At 55.0% G+C, this 26,839-nt stretch overlaps 1 protein-coding gene across 2 annotated transcripts; it reads right to left on the minus strand.

Moving 5' to 3' along the window:
* Nucleotides 1-4,531: 4,531 nt before the first annotated feature.
* MTMR11 (myotubularin related protein 11) lies at nt 4,532-26,447 on the minus strand. Of its 2 annotated transcripts, none has more exons than XM_032792206.2 (17): nt 26,007-26,445; nt 20,939-21,011; nt 18,606-18,748; nt 18,330-18,402; nt 17,682-17,824; nt 16,374-16,458; nt 16,089-16,236; nt 14,643-14,730; nt 14,233-14,321; nt 13,707-13,831; nt 11,305-11,371; nt 10,970-11,040; nt 9,481-9,653; nt 8,002-8,172; nt 7,191-7,436; nt 6,568-6,846; nt 4,532-5,036 (listed from the first exon to the last, which is right to left on the minus strand). In XM_032792206.2, the coding sequence occupies exons 1-17, from the start codon at nt 26,061-26,063 to the stop codon at nt 4,950-4,952; spliced, it is 2,118 nt and encodes a 705-aa protein (XP_032648097.1). In that variant the 5' UTR covers nt 26,064-26,445; the 3' UTR covers nt 4,532-4,949. The 2 variants fall into 2 exon arrangements, with proteins under 2 accessions (XP_032648097.1, XP_032648096.1); XM_032792205.2 differs by lacking the exon at nt 4,532-5,036 and adding an exon at nt 5,833-6,473 and having other exon boundaries at nt 26,007-26,447.
* Between the last annotated feature and the right edge of the window lie 392 nt (nt 26,448-26,839).

Here is a 26,839-nt window from a genome sequence, read left to right on the forward strand (position 1 = left end):
AAAGGGGCGGTGAAGGCAGCGGCCATCTTGGGTGAGGCCGGAAGTGGCCGTGCATGAAGGGACCCATGGCGGCTAAGGGCGGAAGTCGGCTTGCATGCACCCGCGGCCATGTTGTCTAGGGGCGGAAGTGGCTATGTTGGGCCCTATTTCCCTCCCCACGTGTAATTCATCCCCTCTCGTGGCCCCCAGGCGTTCAGCGCTTGCTCCCCTTTGATCCCTGTGGTAAAGCTCACACCTTTGTGTGGTGACAGATCATGACAAACTCCCACTAACAAATCCACAGCCCCACCCCCCATACCCATTGCAGTGGATGTGCCCCCCTGCAGAGCACCCCCAGTGGTGGTGTGGCACTAGCTACTGTTTGATGGGGTCCCTGTTCCCACTGACAGCACAGGAGAGCTGGGCCTATGGGCAGTGGTAGGACGACACCTGTTTAGGCCTCTGAATGCCTGTTCGCACCTGGGGCCCTGAGAGAAAAATTAAAAACCCCATTCAAGGGAGTTTGTCCCACTCTGACCAGGGTCAAGAAGAGTGATGCACAGGGCCCCCAGGCTCACTGCCTGCAGCTCTGCTAGTAAGGGGATGAGCAGCAGGCAGTCAGCTATTCCGTGGTGCTTTATGGTCCTGCTGAGCTTAACGGGGCCCCTTTTTGCACCTTCATTATGGAACAAGTCCTTTTGCATCTCGGGGGTCAGGCCTGCTCGGGGAAGGATCTTACTGCTCTTTGTGAGGTAATGGTTTCTCAGTAGTGCTTTACATAGTGACCTTCTGATCAGTATTCCAATCTTACATTAGGGGAACTGAGGCACATAGCAATAAAAGTATCTTGTGCAAGTCATTGGCAGAGGTACAAATAGGTCCCAGCTCTCCCGCCTCCTAGGTCAGCATCCTAGCACCTGAACCATGCTGCTTCTCCATAAGCCATGTGAGAGAGCCCAGACCAAGGACTCAAGAAATCTGGGTTCTAGTCCTCGTCCTGCCACTGGCTTGTTGCGTGACCTTAGGCAAATCACTGCTCCACTGTGCCTCAGTTTCCCCATATGTAAAATGGGGATGATATTACTGTCTTCCTTTGTAAAATGCTTTGAGATCCACTGCAATGAAGCACCTTATAAGCACTAGCTCTTATATGATTAGTTTATAGAAGACAGACAATCTCAACTTCTAGATTCATACATTTTAAAAGCACAGGGGCCCATTAGGATAATCTAGTCTACGCTCCTGCAGAACATAGGCTAGAGTGTCACCCTATGATTCTAGGATCTAGTGCCCTCTCCCCCCAACTGTTAGTTTAACTAGAGCATACCATTCAACTCACAGCCAGCCACTCTGCATTTAAAAATACTGCACTTTAATGAGCTCTTAAATAGAAATGTCACTACAAAAATATACAGAATAGAAAAAAAAATGCCCTTGTTTGGATTGCCACTTAACTCATGCCTCATGTCACCGGGAATGTGTGATCTGCACCGAGTTACCCTAATGTTCTGGTCTCCAAAATGCTTCTATGTAGATGTGCCATTAGCACTAAGATTTAAACACACAACAAAAAAACAAAAACAAAAAAACCCAAGTTATTATAAAGGAGTAACCAGCAGGAAAAGGACTCTTCCAAGGTAAGTCCAGAGCCTCCTGGTCTTGAAACCTTGCACGTAAAAAGAAATGAGGCTGTTCTGGAGGAAGTACTTTGTTCATACTCATCAGATAACAGTCCTGGTTCTTTCCCAGGGCCTGACAGCCCTAAAGTTCTAGGACTCTTACACCAACAATTCCACAGTTTCACAGAGAACAGTACCAATTTCGTAAGCTAAGATCACAGCTGGATTAGACCCTCTGCTGTAACACATGCAGCATGGGTAGGTCTAGCTTGCAATCCTAGGTGTGATTAGTGCATGGGAAGACGTACCTGCACTAGCTTTATCTGCACAAGCATGGCTCAAAATTGCCAAGTAGATGCATTGCTAGCCCACATACCCAGGGTCCCCATACAGTCCACGCTGACACATGCCACCACATCTACACTACTCCTCTTAGCCATGCCAGCATGTCTACCCATGTTGCAATACTTGGATTCCAGGGTAACCCTACCCTGGAACTTGGCAGCTTCCAATCCCTCTGTGTGTGGGTGTAAGAAAAAACACACACATATAAAAGTGTATCGTCCAGTTTTGTCTAACACTTTAGCTTATACAATAAGCCATTTCCTGTGAGTTACTAATGTTAGAACCAGAGGTTGTTTTTTTTTTAATATAAAATATAAATTTTTCAACAAAAAACAAACATCTCCAATATCGCCCCAAGAGATATTACAAATGCCAATAAAAATAATCTTTGTTATTCCTCATTGCTGTTAGACAGATATACAAAGTAGGCACTCAAATCTCAGGGCCGAAAAGAAGTAGCATACAGGAACTGTGCAAACCCCAGTGTCCATAAACACTGACAAAGCAGCATGATGCCATCCGGGTACAGCAGTCATGCATCTGTAGGTACCTGAAAGATGCAGCAAGTCTCCCATCAAAGGGTTTCCTCCATCCCCCTCACAAGGGCCTGAATCCAATGCCCATTGGGGCCAACGGAAAGACTCCTGTTGATTTTAATGCCCAAGCATGGCTGGTGAAGTTAACTAATTGGATGTGAATTCGGCAGGGTGAGAAGGGAGACTGGGTTCCAAATCCCACTCCCCCCTTGGAGATGAAAGTCTCAGCCCAAGAAGGCTGGCTATGAAGTGGAAGGAGTGGTGAGTGACCGAGTTGTGAGTCAGGCCTGTGAAAAGCTGGAGCTCAGACTGAAAGCACAGTTCCCTGACATGCAGGGCCCACGATCTGCAGCATCCACTTTTCAATTCAGATTTAAAACACACAAGCAACGACAATTCTGACTTAAGGCCACAAGCAGCCCATGACTGGAGCAGGTGGCCTTCAGCTTTTTCTCCTCACCCAGCTTGAGAGAGAGATGCCAGTGGGATAGCCCTGGAAACTGAAGGCCTCCAAGCTGGGTACAGCCCAGGCAAACTGCCCTCCCTCTAACCCCAGCCCCATAATCCAGGGCTGAGGTTCCATGTATAAGGAGCACTGGGAAAGGTGAGAACAAGGCCCATTCCCACTCCATTGCATGTATCAAGATGGGAGCCACAGAGCAGGAAAGACGGAGCTTTGGGGGGGACACAGATGCGTGTTTAATGGGGACCTGGCTGCGACCCACCATTCCCTTCCTCAGAGGCATCAGGTGGTAACCTGACCTAGGTCTGCCGTGATGGCAGATAGGAGAGGCTCCTACCCCTGCAGCAGTACCCCCTAAGCTGGTGTTGGAAACATGCTGTAGGAGAAACTACTGAGCGGATTGGTCCAATCTACTGAGAGCAGAATTGCCATTGTTCAAGGGTGGTAATGGAGGACACAGGCTCCTGGGACCACACGTTACCAAAATTGCCCTTACCAGGCGCCTGCCAATGCGACTGCAACTTACATGCTGCCCAGATGATTGGCAGAGACACAGCTGGGTATATTGTTCAGCCAAGAGTCCCTAAGCTCCAGATCCCGACAATCCCGCCCTCCGGGGACTCTCCAGTGAAGACCTGAACTCCAAGGCTTAGAAAGCAAGTTCTGGAGGTAGCACAGTAAGTATCTAGAGCCGGGACATGCCCACCGCCTCAAAGAGCTGCCCCAGCACATTGCTAGCAGGACAGCGCCAAGTGCATCCAGCTCTGACGCCGCACGGCAGCTTTCAGATCAGAGGCCAGGTCTATATTACACACTCTGCTCTAACCATGTCGCTCAGGGGGGTGGATTTTTCACATCCCTGAGCAATGTCATTATATCGACCTTAACCCGCCCTGCGGCTGACAGGAGAGCTCTCTGTAGGCTTAGAACGTCTTCACCAGCAGCACTACAGCACCACTGCCGATGCAAGACTGTAGCGTAGCCCTGCCCGGAGATGGGAGCTCATGAGGGCTCCCCGTAATCTACTGAGGACGGGGTTCTCTTGCTCCCTTTTTCCCGCTCCGCTTCTGAAAGATTCAATTATTTTCCCCTCTCCTCCTGCTTCAAAAGCCTCGACTGAAAGGGTCACTTAGAGAATCCAGGCAAGGGGTTACGAGCTTTGCAGAGTTGCCGCTCAGGAACAGGTGCCAGACTGACAGTGCTGGAGATCGGAGGCCAGCAATAACCCAGGGGATGGGTACGGCATGGGCAGCGGCAGGTTAACCCTCGCTTGCCCTTCCACCCACATGCCCTTCCACCTCTGGGGGAGGTACGCGAATGAGCCAGCCTCATCAGCTGAGTAAGTCATCCTGTGGGAGTGAGGAGGGTGAAGGTGCATGAAAGATCAGAGAATGGAGAGAGATACAACTCAGATTGAGCAGCAGCAAAAGCAGTTGGACCCAGTACCCTAGAGTGCCTACCCCAAAGCCTGCAGTAACAGAATCCTATGCTGTAGGTTTTGCCAAGCAGCGCTGGAGAACACTGGAGTTGTTCGGTTCCCGTCAAGACCCCACCATCCAAACCCTAGCCAAAACATCCAGCATGGGGGCGGGGAGTGTCTTAACCAGACTCAGGGCCGGGCGGGGGCTCTGGGATTGGGCCTGACTTTGAGGAGGTAGCACTTGGAGGAGCCAGGGTTATCTGGGCACCCACCACCCTGAGCTGCGTGAGTGGGAGCAAGCCCTTTAGATGGGACGGGATTGCCCGGTTCCCTTTCCTGAAGCCACAAAAGGACAGGCAGCTCCCCACATCAGGAGGAACAGCAGGGCCCAAAGTCCGTTGAAGCTGTTCCTACAAACCCAGGTCCCCCCCATTAGTCCACTGGCCCAGCGGACAGATCCAGTTCTGCCTGGGACACTCTCCCATCTCCAGCATCGCAGCAGGGACGCGAGGCTGTCCAGTCTTCGGGGTGTTTCGCCTTCAGGCGGCTGGCGAGAAGGGCTCTGCGTGCTGCCATGGTTAGGCACCCTAGCAGGTCCCCTCGCCTGTCAGTCGCCCTCGAAGCAGGTCCAGTTCCTCCGCGAGTTCACCGAGCGTGGAGGCAAAGAGGCCCCGCTGATGGGGAGAGTCAGAGACAGACAGTCAGGGTGGCTCAGGGCTGGCTGAGTCCACACCGGGAGCACGTGCAGCAGCTAGGTGTGAGCTCCAGGCCCTGGAGCAGGTGACGAGGCGAGTGAGAGACTCGAATATAGTGCAAGGGCTTGAGGGGGACCCGACGAGCTCCCCGCACAGCTCTGTATCCTAACCCGAGTCAGCCCTGGCTGGAACAATCCGGGCAGATAACACAGCTCTGCTCATGCCCCTCCATCCTGCAGCAGGCTGGGTGCCTGGTGCAGACCCACCAATACCTGTCTATCCTGACCTGCAGCAGATGCTGCTATCCCAGGCCTGCGGTCCCTGCCATACACCTTGCTCGACCGATGCCCCTCCAGTTGTTCCAGCCCTGAGCCTTTCCCATACAGACTAACAAAGTATTTTACACAAATCACCGGAGCAGCCAGGCCTGGCACGAGCCCACTGGCCAGCTGCCGGGGATTTTGAGTCTTCCGGCTCAGGCGGATTGAGATCATTAATGAGATCTAAGCCATGCCAGTGGCCAAACCAGAGCCATGTTCCCCTGCCCCCCAGAGAGCCGTGCTACGTTCTAACACCTATGTCCAGGAACATTTGATGCCCTCGGCAGGCTGTGCTGGGAGAGGGAGCACCTCAGTAGTTAGCGAATGGCCAGTGTGCAGTAGTGCTCTGGAGGCTCAGCCAGGGAAGTCTGTTTCTAATCACAATCTTTAAGGAAACCGAAAGTGACAAGGCATCATCGACCACTTATTTATGGGTCCCTCTTTCCAGAGGTTTCTTCGATGTTTGTGTACTTATGCCCCACCCCCCAGCTGGGTCAGCTGCAGCCTCCCTGGATCTAAAAAACTGGGCCCAGCTCTATTCTGCAGGGACCCTCTCTGTTATCTGTTCAGACAGCACCTAGCACAACAGGGCTCTGCTCTCCAGGCGCCCTCGTAACAAGAATTAATACAGGAATCAGGACTCCCGGGTTCTCTTGCAACTGACTTGTTGTGCCACCTTCACTTTGCCTCAGTTTACCCCTCTGCACAAGGGGGTATTAATACTGACCTACCTAAAGGAGACACACAAAGTATATCTTCATTACCATCCTTGGCCTGTCCCCACACCCAGATTCGACAGAGAGGTAATTTGCTACTAATCTACAGTTTTTAATTGGACACTCATCACTGTGGTATCAGACCCCATGAAACCACTAATGACGTATTTATCCTCACAACCCCCTGTGAAACAGGGCAGGATTATCCCCATTTTACACAGGGGAACTGAGGCACAGAGAAACTAGATGACTCGCCCAAGGTGACCTAGAGAATCAGTGGCAGAGCCAGGAACAGCCACCAGATCTCCTGAGTCCCAGGCCAGTGCTCTGTCTGCTAGGCTATGCTGCTCCACCCAATAGCAGTGGGAAGCACAAGGAGTCTGCGGTAGAGCAGAGAAGTGGCTCCTGGGTCCCAGCTCAGAGCCTTAACCCCACAGCCACCCTGTCTGCTAATGTCCCTGGTGCCAGCGTTACCTGAACTTCCTGGCTCCCCCGCAGGTAACACCTTCTCCAGAGCCGGATCAGGGGGCCCACAGAGGCAGGAAGCAGCAGCCCCTCAGGCTGCAGGGGGCAGCCACTGGGACTGCTCCTCAAGGACCGGTCCTGTTCGCTGAGGCTCTCTGAGGACTGAGCCCGCCACCAGCCCTTTTTGGAAAGCGAGCCATTCTTCCAGGGGAAGAGGTGGGTCTGCGGCGAGAGGGCTCCCTTGGCAAACAGGTACATAGTGCCGCTCCCAGACAAGGCAGCTTCAAGCTGGAGGGAGAGAGAGATAGTGCCGGGGTGGGGGGAAATCCATGACAGTAAAACCCAGCAGCAAAACGGGGTGGGAAATCTGCTTCACCCACAGCAGGATACTTTACTGAACCTGCCTAGGAGAGAGCGTCGACTGGGGACTTCAGGACTCCTGGGTTCTATTGCCAGCTCCACTAATGACACAGGAAAAGTAAACTGAGGCTCAGAAAGGCCTCGCTGCCATCAAGAAAACCCAGCTGTCCTGACTCCTACAGCCCCATGGTGTGACCGCTAGGCAACACTCCCTGCCCCCAAATTGCTCCTAGTACCCCCCCCCCCCAGTGTTTGGAGCCCAGCGCACTCACCTTATCGCCCCCTAGTGGGGCAGATTTGCCATTTGGAACAGTGGTGCTGCCGCTGCCTCTGGCGTAGGCGGGATTTCTGAACTGCGCCCTCTGCTGGGCGGTGTAGCGCAGCGCCCAGTCCCAGATGGTGGGCAAGTAGGGACCACCTCTCTCCTTCGCCAGGCGGCCACCCTTCTGCAGGATCTCCAGGGGAGGGGGTTCCCGCCAACCGTTGACGGGCGCGTAGATCTGGTTGGAGGCACGGTGCTGGAGGATGGACAGGGAGCGTGAGCGGTGTCTCCGCACACCCATATCCCTTCGCTCCCTACCCCTACTCCCACCCCCACGAGAGGCTGCACTCCATATCCCACTGAGGCTGGGCCAGGAGCAGGCCTTTTGAGGAGAATGTTATTCATTGAGGATCTCAAAGCGCTTCACAGAGGTGGAAGAGAAGCACGAGCCCCACCCTGTTCGATGGGTGGGGAAACTGAGGCACAAAGGAGAGAGTTGATTCACCTGAGGTCAGGCACTGAGCCAGGAATAGAAGAACTCAGGAGTCTTGTCTCCCAGTCTTCTGTTCTAACCATTAGGCTCTGCTCCCTCCCAGAGCTGGGAATAGAACCCAGGAGTCCTGTCCTCCAACTACCTGCTCCAGGCCATACCTCACTTTCCCAGCTGGGAATAGAACCCAGGAGTCCGCACTCCCAGGCCATGCATTAACCACAGCACCGGATTTCCCCCTTCTCCACCCGTGGTAGGATAGTGCTTGAGGCAGTGACTGTGGAGCAGCTGAGTGTTTCATTGTAGCTGGGAGGCTCCATGCTGGACTCACCCGATTCCTGCGATCTCTCTCCCATTGGCAGTTAAACAGAAAGGTGCTGAAGAAGGGTATGTAGCTGCTGTCATGGAGGGCTATCAGGTATGTCTCTGTGAACTCAAAGGATGCTGAGAACTGCTGAAGCAGCTGCCACACGCAATCCAGGAAAAGCAGAAACACCGGAGACTAAGAGACGGGGGCGGGAGGGGGGGGGGGGGGGAAAAAAAAAAAAAAAAAAAAAGTACCTCCCTGAGGAAACAGCAAAAATGCAGGCAACTCTGGGGTGGGACAGAGCACCTCCTGAAACAACCTGTAGCAATGCTGCACAGTGATCGCTCTCCCACCACTGAAAAGCAGCTGCCTCTGGGGTGGAAAGTAGCAGCTGCTGACCAACCGTGCAGCAATGCTGCAGAGATTGACCCAGAAAGGAGATACTGTCAAACTGCTCACGGCAACACTGCGATTGACCGGGGCAGCTTGAACAACCTGCCCTGGGGATCTGAGCTCAGGCCCTGCCCCCACACAGGAGAAAAACGATCTGTGTTCCATCTCTGGCTCCTTAGCATCTAGGCGCCTCGCCATCTCCAGTGCATTTATCCCCACAGCTCTTGGGAAGCAGAGCAGGGCCATTATCCCACTGGACGGATGAGGAACTGTGGTAGAGAGGGAGCCGACAACAGAGCGGAGAATCGGACCAAGGAATCCAGAGCATCCAGGCTAGCACAGAAGCACCAGGCCATCTCAGCCGACTTCTGCCCGGCACAGGCCAGAAAACATCGCCCAGCGACTCCTCCACTGAACCCGTTAGCTTGCAGCTGAGCTAGAGTGAGTATTTCGGCAAGAGCCCAAACAATCCCCATGCAAAAAGCTCCAAACAGCCACTCTGGTGGCTAATTGCCCCCACCAGACTCCAGCCTGGGCCGGTACCGGTGTCATTCACAGACTGCCCAGCAGAGGTCCCCACCACAACAGTGGAACCTGAGCCAAGAAAATGAAGTCTCCCACTGGATAAATCCTAGAGGGGGGTCACTTGGGTTTGGGTCTGACCCCACAGCTACCTCCGATTCCTACCCAGCCATCCCCGCACCTTCCCAGCTGCTGCCTCCACAGCCAGTTGCTCCCACTCAGCCCCCTGGTCCCAGCCCACCATAACAGATTCTGACATGACTGGCGGCAGAGGGAAATCCAGAGCCCAGGGTGCTTGGGCAGGGCAGAAGCTGGGAATGCTTGGATCAGAGCCGCTTTCTGAGTCAGGTGTCCCACCGACCCAAGGGGGAGGAGGGAAGGCAACTGTCTGTCCAGGGAACCCTCTCAGTTTTGCACAGCCGTCGAGCCACGCTCCCAGCCAGCTGTGCTCGGAGCACAGCTCACGTGCTGGGAGATTATTCGACACCCCGGTGCCACCTGCGCCAGGCTGGTAGAACTCCCATCACTCTCAAGCACCCCCCTTCTGGCCAGGCATCAAGCCAAAGCCATGCGTGATCTGAGACTCACCTCCTCACGGTCATTGTCCCGGAGGAGATTGAGGCGCTGGAGGAAGGGGTGCCCTGCCACCACCCACTCCTTCTGCAGCAGGCTCTGGAACCCAGACTGAGTACGGGTGTGGGGATCCGACAGGACCTGGATGAGGGACGCCAGCAGGCAGTTCAGATCCCGGTCGTCTGACTCTGAGGGGGAAGGGTACAGACAGTGAGAGACCTCAGCTAGGGGTCAAGAAGAGTGTCATGGCTCCACTGTGCACAGACCTCTCTGTTGCAGCTCCCAACGCCAAGGCTGATCAGCGGTAGCTCTTGTGATGTCCCACAAGGATCTGGATTGGGACCCACTCAATGAACCTCTATCTGTCCCAGATTCCCAGAGCCAGTCAGCCCGCCCATTGGCCAGCATGGAGCCTGTAATCCAGGCACCCCTTGGTGCCAACAGGCAGAGGGCACAGGGGTTGCATAGGGTTTCCCAGGGATCAGATATACGTACAATAGTTCACCCAAGGGTGACATGTGAGGTCTCTACCAAGAACCAGTCACCCACTGGTCTTTACAGTAGTTGCGAACTGGGTGGATGGATAATATTTAGCATGTTAGGGATCTGAAAACTACGTTCTTAAAGGCTTGGACTTAAGGCAGGTCACCAGGAGGTAACAGACACTTATTTCCCTGCCTGACCGTTTGGCTACTGTGTATTGTATGCAACAGGTTGGAGACCTATTTGCATAGTGAGCCAGTGAGGAAATTAGAAACTGTGAAATCTACAAGAGGAAACAAACAGTTGGGGGGATGGGAGGTGTCTGACAAAGGGTGCAGCTGACATATCTTGGGGATGCAAAGAAATGGCACTGGGTCCTTCACCTAGGAGCCAAGCTGGACCCCAGCTGTAAAGTCTTGCAAGGATTTGGGGTGAGCATTGCTCTAGGAGACAGGAGAAGACTTTGTTAATTCGGAGGAGCTCTAGAATGCCTGCTGTGAGGTGTAACCATTTGTTTACTGCCATTTGCTACTCCTTGCATCTCTGGGCTTGGCCATGGAAACCCAGCCTTGGTTTCACCAGAAGCAGATCTAAGCGCTGTGTGGTAAGCGGAGTGGTGATCTGAGTGAGAACTGGGAAGTCAGGGTGTGCTGCTTCTTTGGGAGCAGAGAGTCGGTGAATGCTGCCAGTGACCAGTGCACCGGGGCTGGACCCTCCACGGAGATAGTCGGTGTGCCAATCGCTAGCCAACAGAGCGACAGCAGGGCCCACACAGCCTAGGACTAGAGGGGAGTGCTTGCAATGCCTGTGATTGGTGGGGTCGGGGAGACAAGCCTGCCTCACGCAAAGGACAGGTAGTAGCGAGGTGCCTCCTAGCCCTGGGTACTCCCAGGAGGCATCACAGTGCCTGTACCCAGCTCACCCCAGCTGCTTACTCCCCTCTCAGGCTCACCCCACACCTGGCCCAGCCTCAGGACATCCAGCCTGTGTCTAGGCCAGAGGAGGGAACGACTGACTCTACCTTGCAGCATGATGGAGCAGGACCTCTCTGCCAGCAGGGCAGCCACCTCGCACGCTTTCCTCACACAAGCCCTGCAAGGAGAGGGGTCATTACTGACTATGAAGATTCTGCAGCCAATGGGAAGCAAAGGACCCCCTCAACCCCCAGCACCATCTGAAATTCATCCTGCCAGGCACGGTCCTGCAAGCCACTCCCCCCACAGAGCTCCACCCCCCTGGCTGGGGACAGCTCCCTACAGAGGAATGGTGGTTACCCAACCGCACTCCCTGCCAGATGTTCTGTAGGGGCCACGTGCCTGGATTTAAGGTGTCAGCGTATAGGAGGGCAGCTCTCACCTCACATGCTCCAGCCAGCGCGTCCCCTCCAGGGCAGAGAGCCACTTCTCATCGGCCACAGAGGAGTCTGAAAGGAGGCCACGCCGAATTACTACCTTGGCTGCAGAGGGGTTTATCCAGCCTCCCTCCACGTCGCGCCATGTTATCGTTACTGGATTTTAATCCTCACCACCCCCTTGGCAGGGAGCGGGCGATTATCCCCGGTCAGACAGGGAAAATGAGGCACAGAGGAGGTAAAGTGACTTCACCCAGATCAGATGGAGCCTGTGGCAGAGATGGGAACAGAACCCAGGTCTCCTCAGTTCCTTTGGGCTGCCCTTTCTGTGGCAGGTCAGGAATTGTCCCAGAGAGGGGACAAAGGAAGAGACCCTCCAGTCCCATCTGCCTCTCGACCAGTGCTGGACTGTGCTCAGGCCTGGTTTGTGGCTTAGAATCATAGAATATCAGGGTTGGAAGGGACCTCAGGAGGTATCTAGCTCAAAGCAGGACCAACCCCAACTAAATCATCCCAGCCAGGGCTTTGTCAAGCCTGACTTTAAAAACCTCTAAGGAAGGAGATTTCACCACCTCCCTAGGTAACCCATTCCAGTGCTTCACCACCCTCCTTGTGAAACAGTGTTTCCTAATAGCCAGCCTAGACCTCCTCCACTGTAACTTGAGACCATTGCTCCTTGTTCTGTCATCAGGTACCACTGAGAACAGTCTAGAGCCATCCTCTTTGGAATCCCCTTTCAGGTGGTTGAAAACAGCTATCAAACCTCCCCCGCATCAGTTCCTTCTCTCTGCAAGACTAAACACCAGTCTCCTCAGCCTCCTCTCATAAAACTCATGTGGCGCTCCAGCCCTACGATATTTTCTGTTGCCTCCGCGGGAACTTCTCTTCCCAATTTTTCCACATCCTTCTTCGAGTGTGGGCAAACTGGAACACAGTATCCAGACTGAGGCTCCACCACCATGTTGAATAGAGGGGAATGAATCACATCCTACGATCTGCTGCGCATGCCCTTTTATACACGCCCAAAATCGTTAGCCTTCTGGCACAAGGGCACACCTGTTGACTCATATTCAGCTTCTATCAGCCACTGTAACCCTAGGTCCTTATTTACTGGCAGAACTGCTCCTCTAGCCGCATCGTCCCTAGTCTCGCTAACCGTGAACGGATCTTCCGTCTTAGTGTAGGACTCTGCAACTTGTTCTTGGTTGAACATCATCAGGTTTTCTTTTGGCCCATCCTCCTAAATTTGTCTAGGTCCCATCTGTAATCCGCATATCTACCCTCCAGCGTATCTACCACTTCCTCCCAGCTTTAGTGTCATCTCGCAACTTGCCTGAGGGGTGCAGTCCACACCTTCCTCCAGATCATTAATGAACCGATATTGAAAGAACAAAACTGGCCCAGGACCGAGCCCTTGGGGCCTCCGATTGACATCGGATCCGCTATTGATCCACTAACACGTTGGGGCCCTGACAATCTAGCCAGCTATCTATCACCTTATAGTACAATCATCCAAGCCATACTACTTTACACTTGCTGGCCCAAGAACCTACTGATGAAGACCAGTATCAAAAGCTTTGCTACAAGTCAAGGAATAAAACACATCCACTGCTTTTCCCTCATCCACAGACCCAGTTTTATCTACTCATAGAAGGAATGAGGTGAGTCAGGCATAGACTATGCCCTTGGCTGAAAATTCCATGCTGGGACTGTTTCCTGATCACTATTTCCGCTCCTCTAAGTGCTTCAGAATTGATTCCTTGAGGACCTGCTCCATGATTTTTCCAGAGACTGAGGTGAGGCTGACTGGCCTGTAGTTCCCCGGATCCTCCTCCTTCCCTTAAAAATGGGCACTACATTAGCCTTTTTCTAGTCGTCCGGAACCTCCCCCGTTCACAGCTAATGGCTCTGCAATCACTTTCTTGCGTCAAACGGCCAGCCACTTCCAGGAGGGGAGTGACAGCCTTGGGGTTACACTACCAGTCTAGGCAAATCATGTAATTCCCTGTGCCTCCCTTTCCCCTTCTAAAGCAGGGCTAATACCTCCCCACCTGCCAGGGGATTGGGAGGATATAACCCACAGCATCGAGACTATGACAATGGTGAAGCTAGACAAGCAACTCGAGCAATGGAGAGGAAACTGGAAATCCAGCACAGGTGCATCAGATACAAACTAGTGATAGACTCATAGACTTTAAGGTCAGAAGGGACCATTATGATCATCTAGTCTGACCTTCTGCACAATGCAATTGCCCTATGATTCCCAAGTGGGATCCAATCCAGATTGCCCAGGTTCTCCCAGCTGAAGAGCTGGTTAGTTACCGTCTGGGATTCCCCAGGCATAGGCTCAGGTGAGCGACTCCTATTGAGAAGGGATCTCAGCTCCAGGGCTGAGGCCGGGTCTCACCAGGAAGGCAGAGGGCCCGAAGCTTGAGGTAAGACAGCTGGATCTCTGCAGGGCTGGGCAGGTCGGCGGTTGTCTCCACTATCACGCACTGGGCGTGGCCAGCGAGCATCAGCGCTTCCACAGACCTACGGAGAAACGCAGCCGCACCGGGGAGGTGGAATCACTGTTTCGGTCTGGGTTACGGAGCCCTGCAGCACAGCGCCCCCTAGTACCGTACGGGGCTTTGGGGACAGCACCCCCATTACATCACCCACCCAGCTCCTTGCAGCACAGCACCCCCTAGTGCCACAGTGGGGCTTTGGGGACAGCACCCCCATTACACCACCCACCCAGCTCCCTGCAGCACAGCGCCCCCTAGTACTGTACTGGGGCTTTGGGGTCAGCACTGACTGTAAGGGGAGAGTGCCCCCTATTGAGCCCTCTCCCTAAAGCAGCTGAGTTTTCCTTGGGAGTCTTCCACCCCAGCTCCCCTGAGCTCCCAGGCTGGAGCAGCACAGTCCCATTTCCACATCCTCAAGGATCATACCTCACGTCTTCCTTCTCGGGGTCTGAATCGGCGTGAAAGCCGGCGGCTCTCAGCAGGTCACTGCCTCCCGGGTGATGCCAGCACAGCCTCTGGGGAGATAAAGGGAAACGGAACGAAATGAAACTCCACTGGCTGCAGGCTCTCCACTGCACACACCAGAGCCCCGTGCCCTGGGGCCTTGTCTTCCACCTTCCTCTTCTCCCCCCAGCTCCAGGGACCTGCCTTCCCCCAGCTGGCTCTGTGATACACCCCCACCAAACAACCTGGTGGAGACCCTCCCTCCTCAGCCTTCCCTCCCTGGCTGGTTCAGGAGTGGTGTAGTCCCCAGAACCTGGTGAGGTTGTTAGGAACCACCCTCCCCTGCCCAAGGCAGCAGCTCACAGCCTGCTCCCAGGGCAGGAGACGCTCACCGGGATGCGCCTGGCATTGAAGTGGCCGAAGGCCCTCTTGAGCTCGTTGTCCAGGAGCCTGCTGGGGACCCAGAGGTACTTGGGGAGGCTGCAGGAGGAAGCGGAGTTGGAAAGGAACCGGCTCAGAGCACGTGTGGAGGGCTGCCAGCCCATCTCCCTAGCCCAGGCAGCACTCCCGCCTCGCCCTAAGCCTGTTCAGGTGTTGCACACAAACCTTACAACCAAAGTGGGATGAGGGACCCTCGAGGCCTCTCCAGCACCTGCCTCCTTCCCACAGCTCCCCCTTCGAGCACTCTCAGACCTTGATAGGAATCACCTGCCCCTTCCTCACCAGATCTGATTGTCAGACAGGGCTAGATGGCCCCTGGCCCTTAAAGGAGGCAGATCTCCCTATTACAAGGCCATTCTCTAATGCTGGATTGTAGACAGGGTGCCTGCCACTCCCACAACTAACAAGACTTCCCCGGATCCATCCCACATTAACACGCACAGACGGAGAAGAGAATTCAGGGTCTGCTGGCCCACAGCCAGCATCCCTCCCACACATGCTAGAAGAGAGCTCCCATCAGCTTTCCCCGGAGAGGCTTTCCAGCTCTCGGGAATTTGACAGCCAAAGGATTTTGCCCAGAAAGCATCAGTTTGTTGAAACCCGGAGCTTTCCGCATGAAAGGTGGTTAGATTTGGCTCATTTTGTGAATCAAAATCATTCGGGGGAAAGCTCCAAAGTTGTCAAAATGTTTCGTTTTGATATTTGCAAGATGAGGAATTCCAGTTTTCCGGTTCAAAGCCCCGTTTGGTTTATAAACTTGAGCGAATGCGAGTAAAACAAAAAAGTTAAAGGGTTGAAATCGGAAGGAAACTAAAAGTTTTTCCAGTTCAAGGAAAGTTTGAGATTTTGACTTCTCGGCCCCAACCATCCCTGCCTTTGGGAGTGAAACATGGTTCGAACTGAGGAAGCCACATGCTCCCGGAGGTTATGCTCAACCCGGTAGGGGCCATCGATACGGACCTGGGACTGTAGCCGAGGGCTGAGCACCGAACCCGCTGAAGAAAGGGGGCCCGAGGGCCTTCCCATAGCAATTACTGGAGTGCACCCGGGGGGCTGTGACCACGGGTGCTGGGAGGGAGGGGACAGGGCCCTCCCATCTTTTACCAGCCGTAAGAGCGAGTGATGGGGGAGGGAGAGGAGCGAGCATGGGGTGGGGCCTTGGGGGGAACTGGAAGCACAAGGGCACGATGGCATGGGGGGGTGGGGCCACAGTTTAGGCACCTGTGGCCCCCTCACTTTTAGGGCACTTCCGCTGCCTCTGGCTGTAACACACTCAAATGCCGTGGGCCGGGCTTAGAACTATCCACGAGGATCTAACTCACCCCCCGACCCCTCCATGCCTGGGGGGACCGGGGGGGGGGGAATGGACGATGACTGGCAGCTGGGTCACACTTTACCTGGTGGCCATGTCGAAGCGCTCGTTGACGGGGCTGACCCTCCAGCCAGCAGCCCCGAGCCGCCTCAGCTCCTTCTCCCAGTCACAGGGCCTCTCGAAGAGCAGCGTCGAGGGGGACGACGACTCCTCCGTGCTCAGCCAGGCGTTCTCTGAAGCCGCACAGGAGGAATGGCTGTCAGAGACGAGCGGGGAAACACCTTGTGGGTCCAGCCACCCCAGGGATGGGCCCCTCAAGCTGCCAGGGCCTGGGAGGTAGAGCTACATGCCAAGCGTAGATGCCACTTACCCAGGTTCCTTATAGCGCCAGTGTCGTACCATGTTCCCGCGCTGGCGCTGCTGCTCTCCTGAGCCTGCACAATGGCCAGCGTCACCTGGAAAACAGCAGCAAAGGGGGCACCTCAGCAGGGGACCTTCAAGGCATCTGGGGCTGTGGGCAGGGTTTGGGTGCCAATGGGAGAGCAGAAAGTATGCTGCCAGGATGGGGATACAGGAAGGCCTCCAGCAGGGCATTGACCCACGGAGATTTGTAGCCCAGGACAAATAGCCAGTGCAAGTCACTGCAGCTGCAGTCCCATCGCTGAGCCAGACAGCAGAACAGAAGGGTCGTGACGGGACCCCAGCCAAGCCCTCTGGAGCGGAAACCCCGCCCCAAGCTTTGAATCTGAACGTTGCTGCTCAGGGGGGCTTCTCTCCTGGGCAGGGGGTGACAGGCTGGGTTTTCAAAGGAGCTGAGCTGACAACTCTCAGTGAAGTCAATGGGAGCTGGGAGCAGCTGCTGGCGGGTCCCAGCTAAGGCAGAGACGAGAGCTGGGGACGCTGGGTGTTTCAGAGCATCAGAGGATGGCTAGACAGGGGTCGGGGAGGGAAGGGTGCAGTTTGCCTTGCCCAGGGTTCTGCGGCTCTGACCCTGTGGGAGGTAGATTCCTCAGGAATCAGACCTCGGTAAAGAAAAAAGAAATGAAGTATCGTGCTACAGGTCACGCAGACTGGATCTGCCCTGCAGCTGGGCGGTGCCGCTCCTAGCCTGGGGAAGACACTCATAAGCGTGCTGTAAACAGCAGCATGGACGCTGTGGCCTGGGCTAATCGCCAGAGTCCAAGCCCGCCCAGCCCCTGGCTGTGAGCCACCCTCCGGCTGCAATGCCCCCATTGCTGTTTTTAGCAAGGGAGCTCAAGCAGGGCTAGCACGAGTCTGCCTACCTGCGCTGAGCAGTGTGGACATCCCTGCCCAAAGTCAGCGGCAGGGCCCGGAATAGGACCTCGCCTCCCCCTAAACAGCTTCATCCCACTCCCCTCCTGGTGCTAGGAACTGAATCCAGGATTCCTGGCACCTAGTCCTGTGTTAATCCACCAGACCCCACACCAAGGGGTCAACCAACCCCGAGGGCCCCATCCTCCCACTCAAGCAACACAGAGCAACAACTCCTGGTGTGCCCAGCCCCAGAGTCCCAAGTGGGTCCAGCTCAGAGCCAGTCCGCTGGAGGTGCCCATTCGTATCCGAGGGTCTCGAAGCCCTGAGCCGCTGGACCCTGGGAATCGCCGGCCGGAGAGGGTCTGCGAGGCGGGTGCCCCTGTCTGCAATGGTAGCTGCTCACCTGACAAGCCCGGGACTCCAAGCCGCTGTTGCAGAAGCGGAAACGCAGCACCCTGAAGTCCCGGCAGTAGAGGACCAGCTCCTCCGGGATGAACTTGAGGGTAGAGCTGGCCGTCAGCACCTTGGCCTTGGTGAAGCTGTTCACTGCAGGGGAAAACCAGGTGGAGGAATGGGGCTTAGACCCAGGAGGCCAGGCAACAATCAGCATCAGGCTCGGCCCCCAGGGAAGGCTTGGCCCCCAGGGCAGCTCCATGGAGATTGCTCCGGGGGTAGGTGGGGGTAGCTGATAACGGCCTATCAGGATTCCCCTGGTGATGAGGAAGCCTAGGGAAAGAGCACACGGCTCACTCCAAGAGCGCCCCTGCAACCTACGGCATGGGCAAGTCTTCCTGCACACACACCCCCACCAAGGCGCCATGGCCCCAGCCCTGCCCAAAGGTAAGGGGGCAGTCGGTTCGCCATGGTCAGGCCTTGGCCTCTCTGCCACTGGGCCGGCCCATGCGGGGGTCACAGTCCCAGCCGGGGGGTGGATGCCGGGATGGAGGCAGTGAGCCACACGGGCTGAGAGCCACCAAACTCGTCACAGTGGTGGAAGGGACACGGCTTAATTAGGTGGAATGTAATGGTGGCCCCTCCTGCCCCCCTTTACCTGCCACCAGCCTCCCGATGCAGGGCAGGGCCATGTCGTGCTCACTATGCAGGCAAGTGGAACAGCGAGGGGCCTATGCAAGAAAGGAGCAACGCTCAGAGATCATCCCCACTCACCAACCCCGCTCGCAGAACCTGGCACCAGGGACCCACCCTGGCACCACAGCCAAGGGGCTCTGACGGGCCAGGAGGATCGTGTTTTCCAGAGAGCATCAGGGCTGCAATTCAAGTGGCTGCCGGCACTGTCCCGGCCCCCGCCAGGCCCCCTCCAACTCACCCCCACTGTGTCACCAGGGGCTGGCTCTGGCACGAAGGCAACTCTCAGGTTGGTGCAGTACAGTGTGCCCAGGACGGATCCTTCGCCATCCCTGGAGCGGACGATCTTCCTCACGTGAGCTGCCGCTTCCAGGACATGTTCCCCTGCAGTGTGGGGGCAGCAAGAGGAAGGGGTCAGGGTGAGCTGGGAGAATGCTGTGGTTTGGAATGACCAGTGAAACCGGCTCCTCGGGGCACTGGAAATGAGGGAGCCAGAGGCAGGAGCCCAGGGCTGGCTGGGGAGTGACACAGAGCTGTGAGAGAGACTGGGCTAGGGGCGTGCAATGCCACAGGGGTGAAAAGCACACCGAGGGGCCAGATCCTTCCCAGGCGTAAACTGATGGAGCTCTGTGGACTGCAGAGGAAGCAGGTGGATTTACCCTAGAGGACAATCTGGACCTTTCAGGATGGGACATCAAGCCTGGCCATAACCAGACCAGAAGGGCTTTGTGCCCACAGCTATAAGCTGGTGTAACTTTCAGTGTCTAGGTCCGAAGGCCTGATCCTCAGGGGGCTGCAGCTGGAGCGGCTGCAGCTCAGCGCTGCTGCGAAGCAGGTTCCAGAACAGGCAGCGAATCGTACCCGCAAGCGACGACAAGCAGAACTGCGGGGAAAAGGGTTTGCCCCACAGAATGCCTGGACAGGGAAAAATGGAGGCTGCGCTCAGAACAACTGATCCTCAGCTAGGGGGTTTCACAACCAAGGGTGGGGGGGTCTCTTGACCAAGGATCCTTGCATGTGGGGAAAGTGGGCACACAGAGCGCCCAGCATGGGGCAGGGAGGGAAATGGGGGGCACATAGAGCCCCTGGCCGGAGGTTATAGTGAGTCCCTGAAATAGTGGGGGATGGGATGGTCCACACCAGGAGCTGGGGCGGGGGGGGGGGAATGAAGGGATGCAAACAGCCCCTGGTGTGCACAATGAGCTCAGCCTGCAGAAGCTGTGACCTGTGTGACCCTCTAGTACAAGCAGAACCCAGGAGTCCTGACTCCCATCTTCCTGCTTTAACCACTGGGCCTCACTCCAACCCCAGAGCTGGGCGCAGAACCCAGGAGTCCCAGCGCCCAGTCCCCTGCTATACCCACCAGACCACACTGTCCCCCCTCAACGTCAACGCGTGCAGGCATCACAGAGCAGCTGGGCACCCAGTCCCTGCTAAAGAGCCTAGCTAGAAAAGCCAAACACGGAGCCACTCCCGCTCGAGTTCCCCTAGCGCAGGCAGCGTGGCCAGTGGAGCGGGGTCCCTGCCCCTCATGCTGGGCAGGAAAGGGAAGTGCCTGGATAACAGGTGCCTTTGTAGCTGTTCTTTGCTACTCACAAATTCAGCAAAGCATCTGCTCCGGCCACTGCCTGCAGCTCGTTATCCTAGCCAGAAAATGCCTTCAGACAGCTGCTGCTCGGAGCCCCGATTTAACCCTTCATGCCTCTAACAAGGAGCAAGAGTAACAGGCTCTTAAGGAGGAAGGAACCAGGATTGGGCCCAGCTCAGTGATTTTTTATAAAAGATACTAAAGCTCCGTAGTATCCGAGCACTCATACTTCAATAGATCAGCCCTCATGCACACCCCCAGGGAGGCAGGGCAGTGCTGTTATCCTGATTGTCCAAGTGGGAAACTGAGGCACAGGGAAGCCAAGGGCCTTGCCCAGGGTCATCCAGGGCACAGCAGTGATCTGAACCCAGTTCTCGGTTAGTGTCCAAGCCCATGGACCATCCTTCTTCTCTGCTCTCCACTCATTATACTCCAGGAGGCCTGCCTCCCTCCCAGAGCCAGGGAGGGAACCCAGGAGTCCTGGCGCACACACACCCCCGGGGGAGCCTGGGCCAACAGCAGATCCAGCAGCTGTTGGACCCTGCAGTGCCAGGCCCAGTCGCAGCAACAACTGTGAAGTGGCGGCGGCCAGGATAGGAAGGGCTCCTCCACCTGCCCAGGGTGCTCACAGAAGGTCTGGTCACCAGCGTGTCACACGCACAGGCCAGCGGGGAGCCTTGCCCACCACTGCTACCGCTCCTGTCCGGTGCTCGGCAGCAGCACGGCCTAGCGGCTAGAGCCCTGTGACGACTCTGGACACCTGGGTTCTACACCCAGCTCTGCCGCGTGACCTGGGGTGAGGCACTGCTCTGCTCTGCACCTTAGTGTCCCCCCTTATCAAATGGGGATTGTGATACTGAGCTCCTTGGAGATCTGCAGCGTCAAAGCGCTAACCTGGAGCTAGGAATTATTATTCGAACCACAAGGAAACCCAACCGGGGGTTGAAAACACAAGCCACTCGCTCCCCAGTAGCCAGCGGGGATACCTGGGATACATGGGAAAGCCTGGCAGTTCCTGTTTCTCCTGCTGTTCATGGCAGAGGACTTTGGACCTCTCAGCTGTAAAGAAAGAGAACAGATCGCTGTTAGCCGGACGTAAAACTTTCTTTCCTGTGGGCCAATGCACAGACATTGGAGAACCAGCCAGCAACTTTCACGGTCAATGGGGCAGGGGCGCTCTCTTTAGCCTAGGTCCGTATAATGGGGCCCTAACTAGGGTGCTGCAAAGCAAATAATATTTAACCCAAGCCACTAGTTAATTATTTCTTCCCGTCTGCAGTCCTGACTTCTGACCCCATCCGCTCCAACAGCACAAGGCTCAGCCAGTCACAAGGATCTCAGAGTGGCCAGCCTCTGGGATTCTATGGGGTATATTTCTTAAAGCCCCAACTCCTGGAGTCCTGAGCATCTCAGCTTTTATTTGTGAATGAAAGGAAGTTTCCTGGCCTGGTGGTTGCAGGGGGGAAAAAAAAAAAAAAGCAACAAAACAATCTCTAAAGAGTTTGAAACCAGGAGGCAAAGAACAAGGAACGAAACATTGACTTAAAAAGCAGGAGATTTTAAAGCCAATCTCATGATTATTTTGGGACAGGGCTTGTGATTTTTGTTTGAATGCTTGGGGTTGGCCACACTGGGATCTACAAGCAGTGGCTCTTACCTGGAAACTCTGCCCCCTTCTATTTACAATCATATGGCAGGATGGTCATGGCATGCACAAGAGATAGCGTGGTCTAGTGGATAGTGCAGTGGACTAGGGCCCAGGAGAGCTGGAAGGGTCTATTTCCCACTTGGCCACTAGCCTGCTGGGTGATCTTGGGCAAGTCACTCCCCCTCCCTGTGCCCCAGATCACGAGTGGCTGTTCAGTGGTGGTGGTTGTTTAAATAGGGCCAAGCAACAATATTTTTAAAATCTGATGCCTTGGGGTGGGGGGGGGGGGTGGCCTGAGCACGGGATCAAGATTCCTGGGTTCTAGTCCCATCTCCAACCCTGACTCCTTTCTGGGGTCTTGGGTACATCACTTCACCTTCTAGTGCAGTTTACCAATGGGGAAACTGAGGCATAATGAAATTAAAATGATTTTGCCCAACATCACACAACAGAGCTGGGAATAGATCCACAGACCCTCTTAACCCACACTCCTCTCCCAAGGCTGGGAATAGAACCCAGGAGTCCTGGCACCACAGATGACCATTTTTAAATCAGGGTGGGGTGTTTTTCTAAAAGATCTGGCTGAGGAATTATTCTGGACAAGTTACAGGAGGCCGGACTAGATGGTCACAGTGGTCTGTCCCTTCTGAAAGCTACAATTCTCAGTTAGCCACATGGCTATGCTGGTTTGGCTAATCCCCAGCTTCTCAGCAAGCCAAAGTCTCCTGACCACTAGTACCAACTGAAGGCAGCAGGCTCATGCCAGCCAAGGGCGCAGAGTAAGATCTTAGTGCCACGCTACCAGGAATCAGCTACATAGAGGAAAGATTAGCCGGAACAAAACTGCCTGAAACCTAAACCACAACCGAAGATTATCTGGCATTTTTGTTAAGCAGCGAGAGAGCAAACAAAGTGGAACTGCCACAGAATCTCTTCCTCTGCTCGATCAGATAGCGAGCCGGAAACCTCCTTGCAGCTGTAAACAACCTTCAGGGCCCAAAAGAGTGCAAGTCAAAGTCTCTGCAAATGTAGAATCCAGAAACCTTTACCACCCTCAGCCCCAGGGATCATACTGCTGGTGAAAGGGACAAGACTGACAGCCCCTGGGACCTTGGCAATCTCTGAGGAAGTTTGGTGCGCACCCAGATGCACTCCCACCCAACTCAGCCCGATCCTGGAGAGATCTCCTATAGGGCAGAGAGAGGAGTTTTGTCTCCATGGCCCACTGGTAGCTTGCAAGGCCAGATCATCGGGTCTGACCTCACTTCTGAGGCTGTCGGAAAGAGGGGCCAGTCAGTGCTGACTGGCATTTTAACGCCCAGCTCCTGGTTGCTAGGAACCAGCCTGAAGCAGACAGATCTGCTGCAACCCCTCTGTTAACACCTGCTGCCCAACACATGGAACAGGGACACACACCTTGTTCCCAGAATCGCTTCGCAGAATTCAATTTTTTTCAATAATTTTTCACAGGTGTGTGAAATTATGTGGCTCAGGCAATGGGCAGGAGGAGGGTCAGGCAGTAATTGTTTAATGACATCAGGGGCTACGACCCCAAAAAGTTAAAGCTTTATCACCACTAAAAAAAAAAAAAATTCAACATCACATCTCAAAATATGCAACATAAACAGTCTTAAAAATCACACTAACAAATTCTCAAGCAACGTTGTTCTTACTTTGCCTAGCTGTCCATTTTGATTACCAGCCATGGAAAGATTTTTTTGTTGGGTGGCACATGCGCACGGAGAAATCGACGTTCATCAACATTTACTAGTAGAAATCTAATCCGGGCAAACCTACCTCCAGGCTCCCTTCTCTAGGATACACTGCAGCACAAAGCAGTCTGGATATTCCTGTATTGCGCCCCAGCCAGGCGAATGGAGGACTCTGATCCCTTCTCTCCTGTCTTTTTTGTTTTTTTTTTTAAATCTGACTTTTTAACAACAATCTTTCAGTGTTCTTGGACCAGATCCCACCCTTCCCCTTGGCTGTTGGCTACCAACCTCCATCCCTGAAGTGGCTGCATTTCTCCAACGCTGCAACCTGTCTATTTTTTACATTACAACAGTAAAGTAATACCAGTGTAAAAGGGTTTTATATCAGCATAGCTTTTTCAGCTACATTTACAGAGACATCTTTATAGAATAACTGCATCCTTACTAGGGGTTGTGCTGCATTAATCAGAGCCGTTGCAAACAGCTCTGGTTAAAGTTAAGAATTAGATACGTTCATGGAGGCTAGGCCCACCAATGGCTATCAGCCAAGATGGTCACAGATGCAACCCCACACTCTGGGTGTCCCTAAACCTCTGACTACCACAAGCTGGGACTGGGTGACAGGGGATGGATAACTCACTAATTGCCCTGTTCTGTTCATTCCCTCTGAAGCACCTGGCACCAGCCACTGTCAGAAGACAGGATACTGGGCTAGATGGACCTTTGGCCTGACCCAGCACGGCAGGTCTTACATGAGGTGCTACAAAAACTGTGTGAAAGAGCAGCCCTGAGTAACTGGTTAGTGACACCACTGAGCATATGGGAGGCTCAGTGCCTCGTCAGCCCTCAGCTATGCCATGACAGGAGGCGAGACATCCTCCAAGCATGGACCAAAACGTTAGGGGTCAGCAATCTATTCATTCCATGTGAGGTTCTCCCTGGGGTGGGGAGAACAGCTGGCAGCAAATTGCTAAATTTCCTACCCATGAGGGCTAATGGAAGAGAGTCCAAAGAGGAGTGGCAAAAAAACTTATTTAAAGCACTGAGCAACAGATGGGAGGAAGCGGGGGTCCTGCAGTGCCACAGACTTGGACAAGTCACTTGGCCTCTGTGTCCCTCAATTTCCCCATTTGGGATAACTGCTCTGCCTTACAGGGGGCTGTGAGGTTAAATCCACTAAAGACTGATGCGCTCAGTCAGATAAGATGGTGATAGATCTTAGAGCTTTAGCAAGATAGGGAACAGCCTTGGCCTAACTGACAGGTACCAGTACAGAGCTTGTACTCCCTGGCTCTTTTCATGAGTAGATCTCAAAGCCCTTTCAAAGGAAGTCAGTATGATTTTACCAGTGGGGAAACTGAGGCACAGAGTAGGGAAACAACTGGCCCAAGGTCACCCAGCAGAGCCAGGAACAGAACCCAGGCCTCCTGAGTCCCAGTGCAGAGCACTGAAAAGGTTAACCAAGACCTGGGTCCCCACGCTCCTTTATAAAGTGGCTTTCTCCTCCCTTGAAATCACAGCAAGGATCACCCCTCTTTATTGTCTCATTATTTCCTCCTGCTCCCCCATGTATCTGTCTCCACCTGTGGTCACCTGCCTTCTACTTAGATTGTCACCTCTTTGGGGCAGGGCAGGAGCTGAGTGTTGTGTTTGTCCAGCGCCTAGCACCGAAGGGGGGGCCTGGGCCAAGGCTCCGTGCAACACAAACAACAAATGAGGCTTGTTTGAGTCTTTAAAGACTCGCCGTTTCTCCTCCCAGGGCGCTCTTGGCTCCTCCGTAGCATATTTCTGCTCGGCGGTGGAAAACAATCGTCGTATTATGCAAGGAATGCACAGAGCTGGGCAGGCAAGGCAAACTCTCCCTGCCAGCTGACCCATTCCAGCCCCACAGAAGCGCTGCGCAAACTCATGGCGCGCTGGAGGTTTGGGGGGTCAAGAAGAAAGGGGGGGTCACCCCGTTTGGAGCAGTTTGCAAGAACAAAGCCCCTTGGACAAAAGGCTCCAGTCGCCTGGTTACCAGCCCAGTGGAGAGCGCAAAAACTGGTCCCAGAAAGGGGTGGGGGCGGCCCTGCCCAGGCTCCGAAGCCGAGGACAGAATGTACCGTGTAAACAGCCCTGCTAAAAATGAGCGAGTTTCGGGCAACCACACGCGGCGCTTGGCGTCGGAAAGACCCGAGCCCGGCCAGCCAGGCGCACGGGGAGCGGGGCTGCTGGCTGGAAAACCCGGAGCTAGGCTTGGGGTGTGCCGAGAGCAAGAAACACCTCCACCCACCCCGGGGGCTTGACGGAGGCGAAAGGAGCCGTGTCCCCGGCAGCCCCCCACCACTGCAATTTTAACACCAAGGCTACAAAACAAAGAGGGGGCAATGCTATTCCCCCCCACAAAAAATAATCACTTTGCTTCCAACAGCCAGAACGCCGGCTGGAGACACCCCTAGGACCCAGGCAGGGTGGGAGACGCCGCATATAAACTTTTTTTCATACCCCCCCCCGCCACCCTAGGTGCTGGGACTGGGGGTGCCCCAGCACCCCCCTGGTTTGAAGGAGTTTTTCCTTCCATCCTGGAGGGTCTCCTGTTTGGTTCAGTGGCTCTCAGTCCCGCCCCCCCAAACCATGCACATGGTTGCAGCCCCCCCGCATACCACCCTTCTCCCCCCCCCCCAGCATTTCAACCCCTCCCTCCTTTCCACTCACCGCAGGGCCCGGCTCGTGCTGCTGGATTTTAAAGGAGTTTTTGGAGCCCGATAACATGGTCGAGTCTCTTGCTGCCCCATAAAAAAACCCCAGCGGGGAGCAGGGGGGGGTGAACCCCCCAGCAGGGAAGGGGCCAGTCCCAGCTCCCGGCGGAGACGGCAGCGCGCTCAGTCCATGGCAGGGGAGGTGCCCGGTGCGCGCTGGCCAGGGGGGACCCTGCGTGGCGAGGCGGCTCGGGAGAAACTCGCCTCCCAGCCGCGGCAGGAGGCAGCCCCAGGTGGGAGGATGCAGCGGGGGCGGGGCCCTCGCAAGGTGCTGGCGGGTGGGGCTGGTTCCTTCCCGGGGGGCAGCTCCGCTCAGCTGCGGGTCACCCCACTTCGCCTGGGGAAACTGACCCGCTGGGTCTTGGGAAGAGGCTGAAACTTGCCGCAGTCTTAAAGGAGCCCGGGCCCTTTTCTGGGCGCTGCCCCGCCAGCCCTACGCACGCCCCCTCTCCGCCGCCAGCCCGTTTTGCATTTAATCCCGTTGTCACAGCTGGCTGCGGAGCGGGCAAAGCGGTGGCCTTAGGGTGGAGGCCAACGGGGCGGAGCAGGGGACTGGGAGCCAGGACTCCTGGGTTCTATTTGCAGTTTGACTGCCAACTCGCTCCCTGAGCTTGGGCAAGTCACTTAATCTCCCCCTACTGCCAGGCCAAAGCACTTTAAAAACATATCAGGCCTCAAACAATTGTGAGACTGCCTTAAAAACAATGATTTTTTTTTAATTTCAATTATTTTCATTTGTGTTCTGGGCTCAGAGCATTCGGGGTCACAACTCAGGTCATAGTTTCAAAC

Source organism: Chelonoidis abingdonii, chromosome 11, assembly GCF_003597395.2.
Source record: "Chelonoidis abingdonii isolate Lonesome George chromosome 11, CheloAbing_2.0, whole genome shotgun sequence".
NCBI classification, from domain to species: Eukaryota; Metazoa; Chordata; order Testudines; family Testudinidae; genus Chelonoidis; species Chelonoidis abingdonii.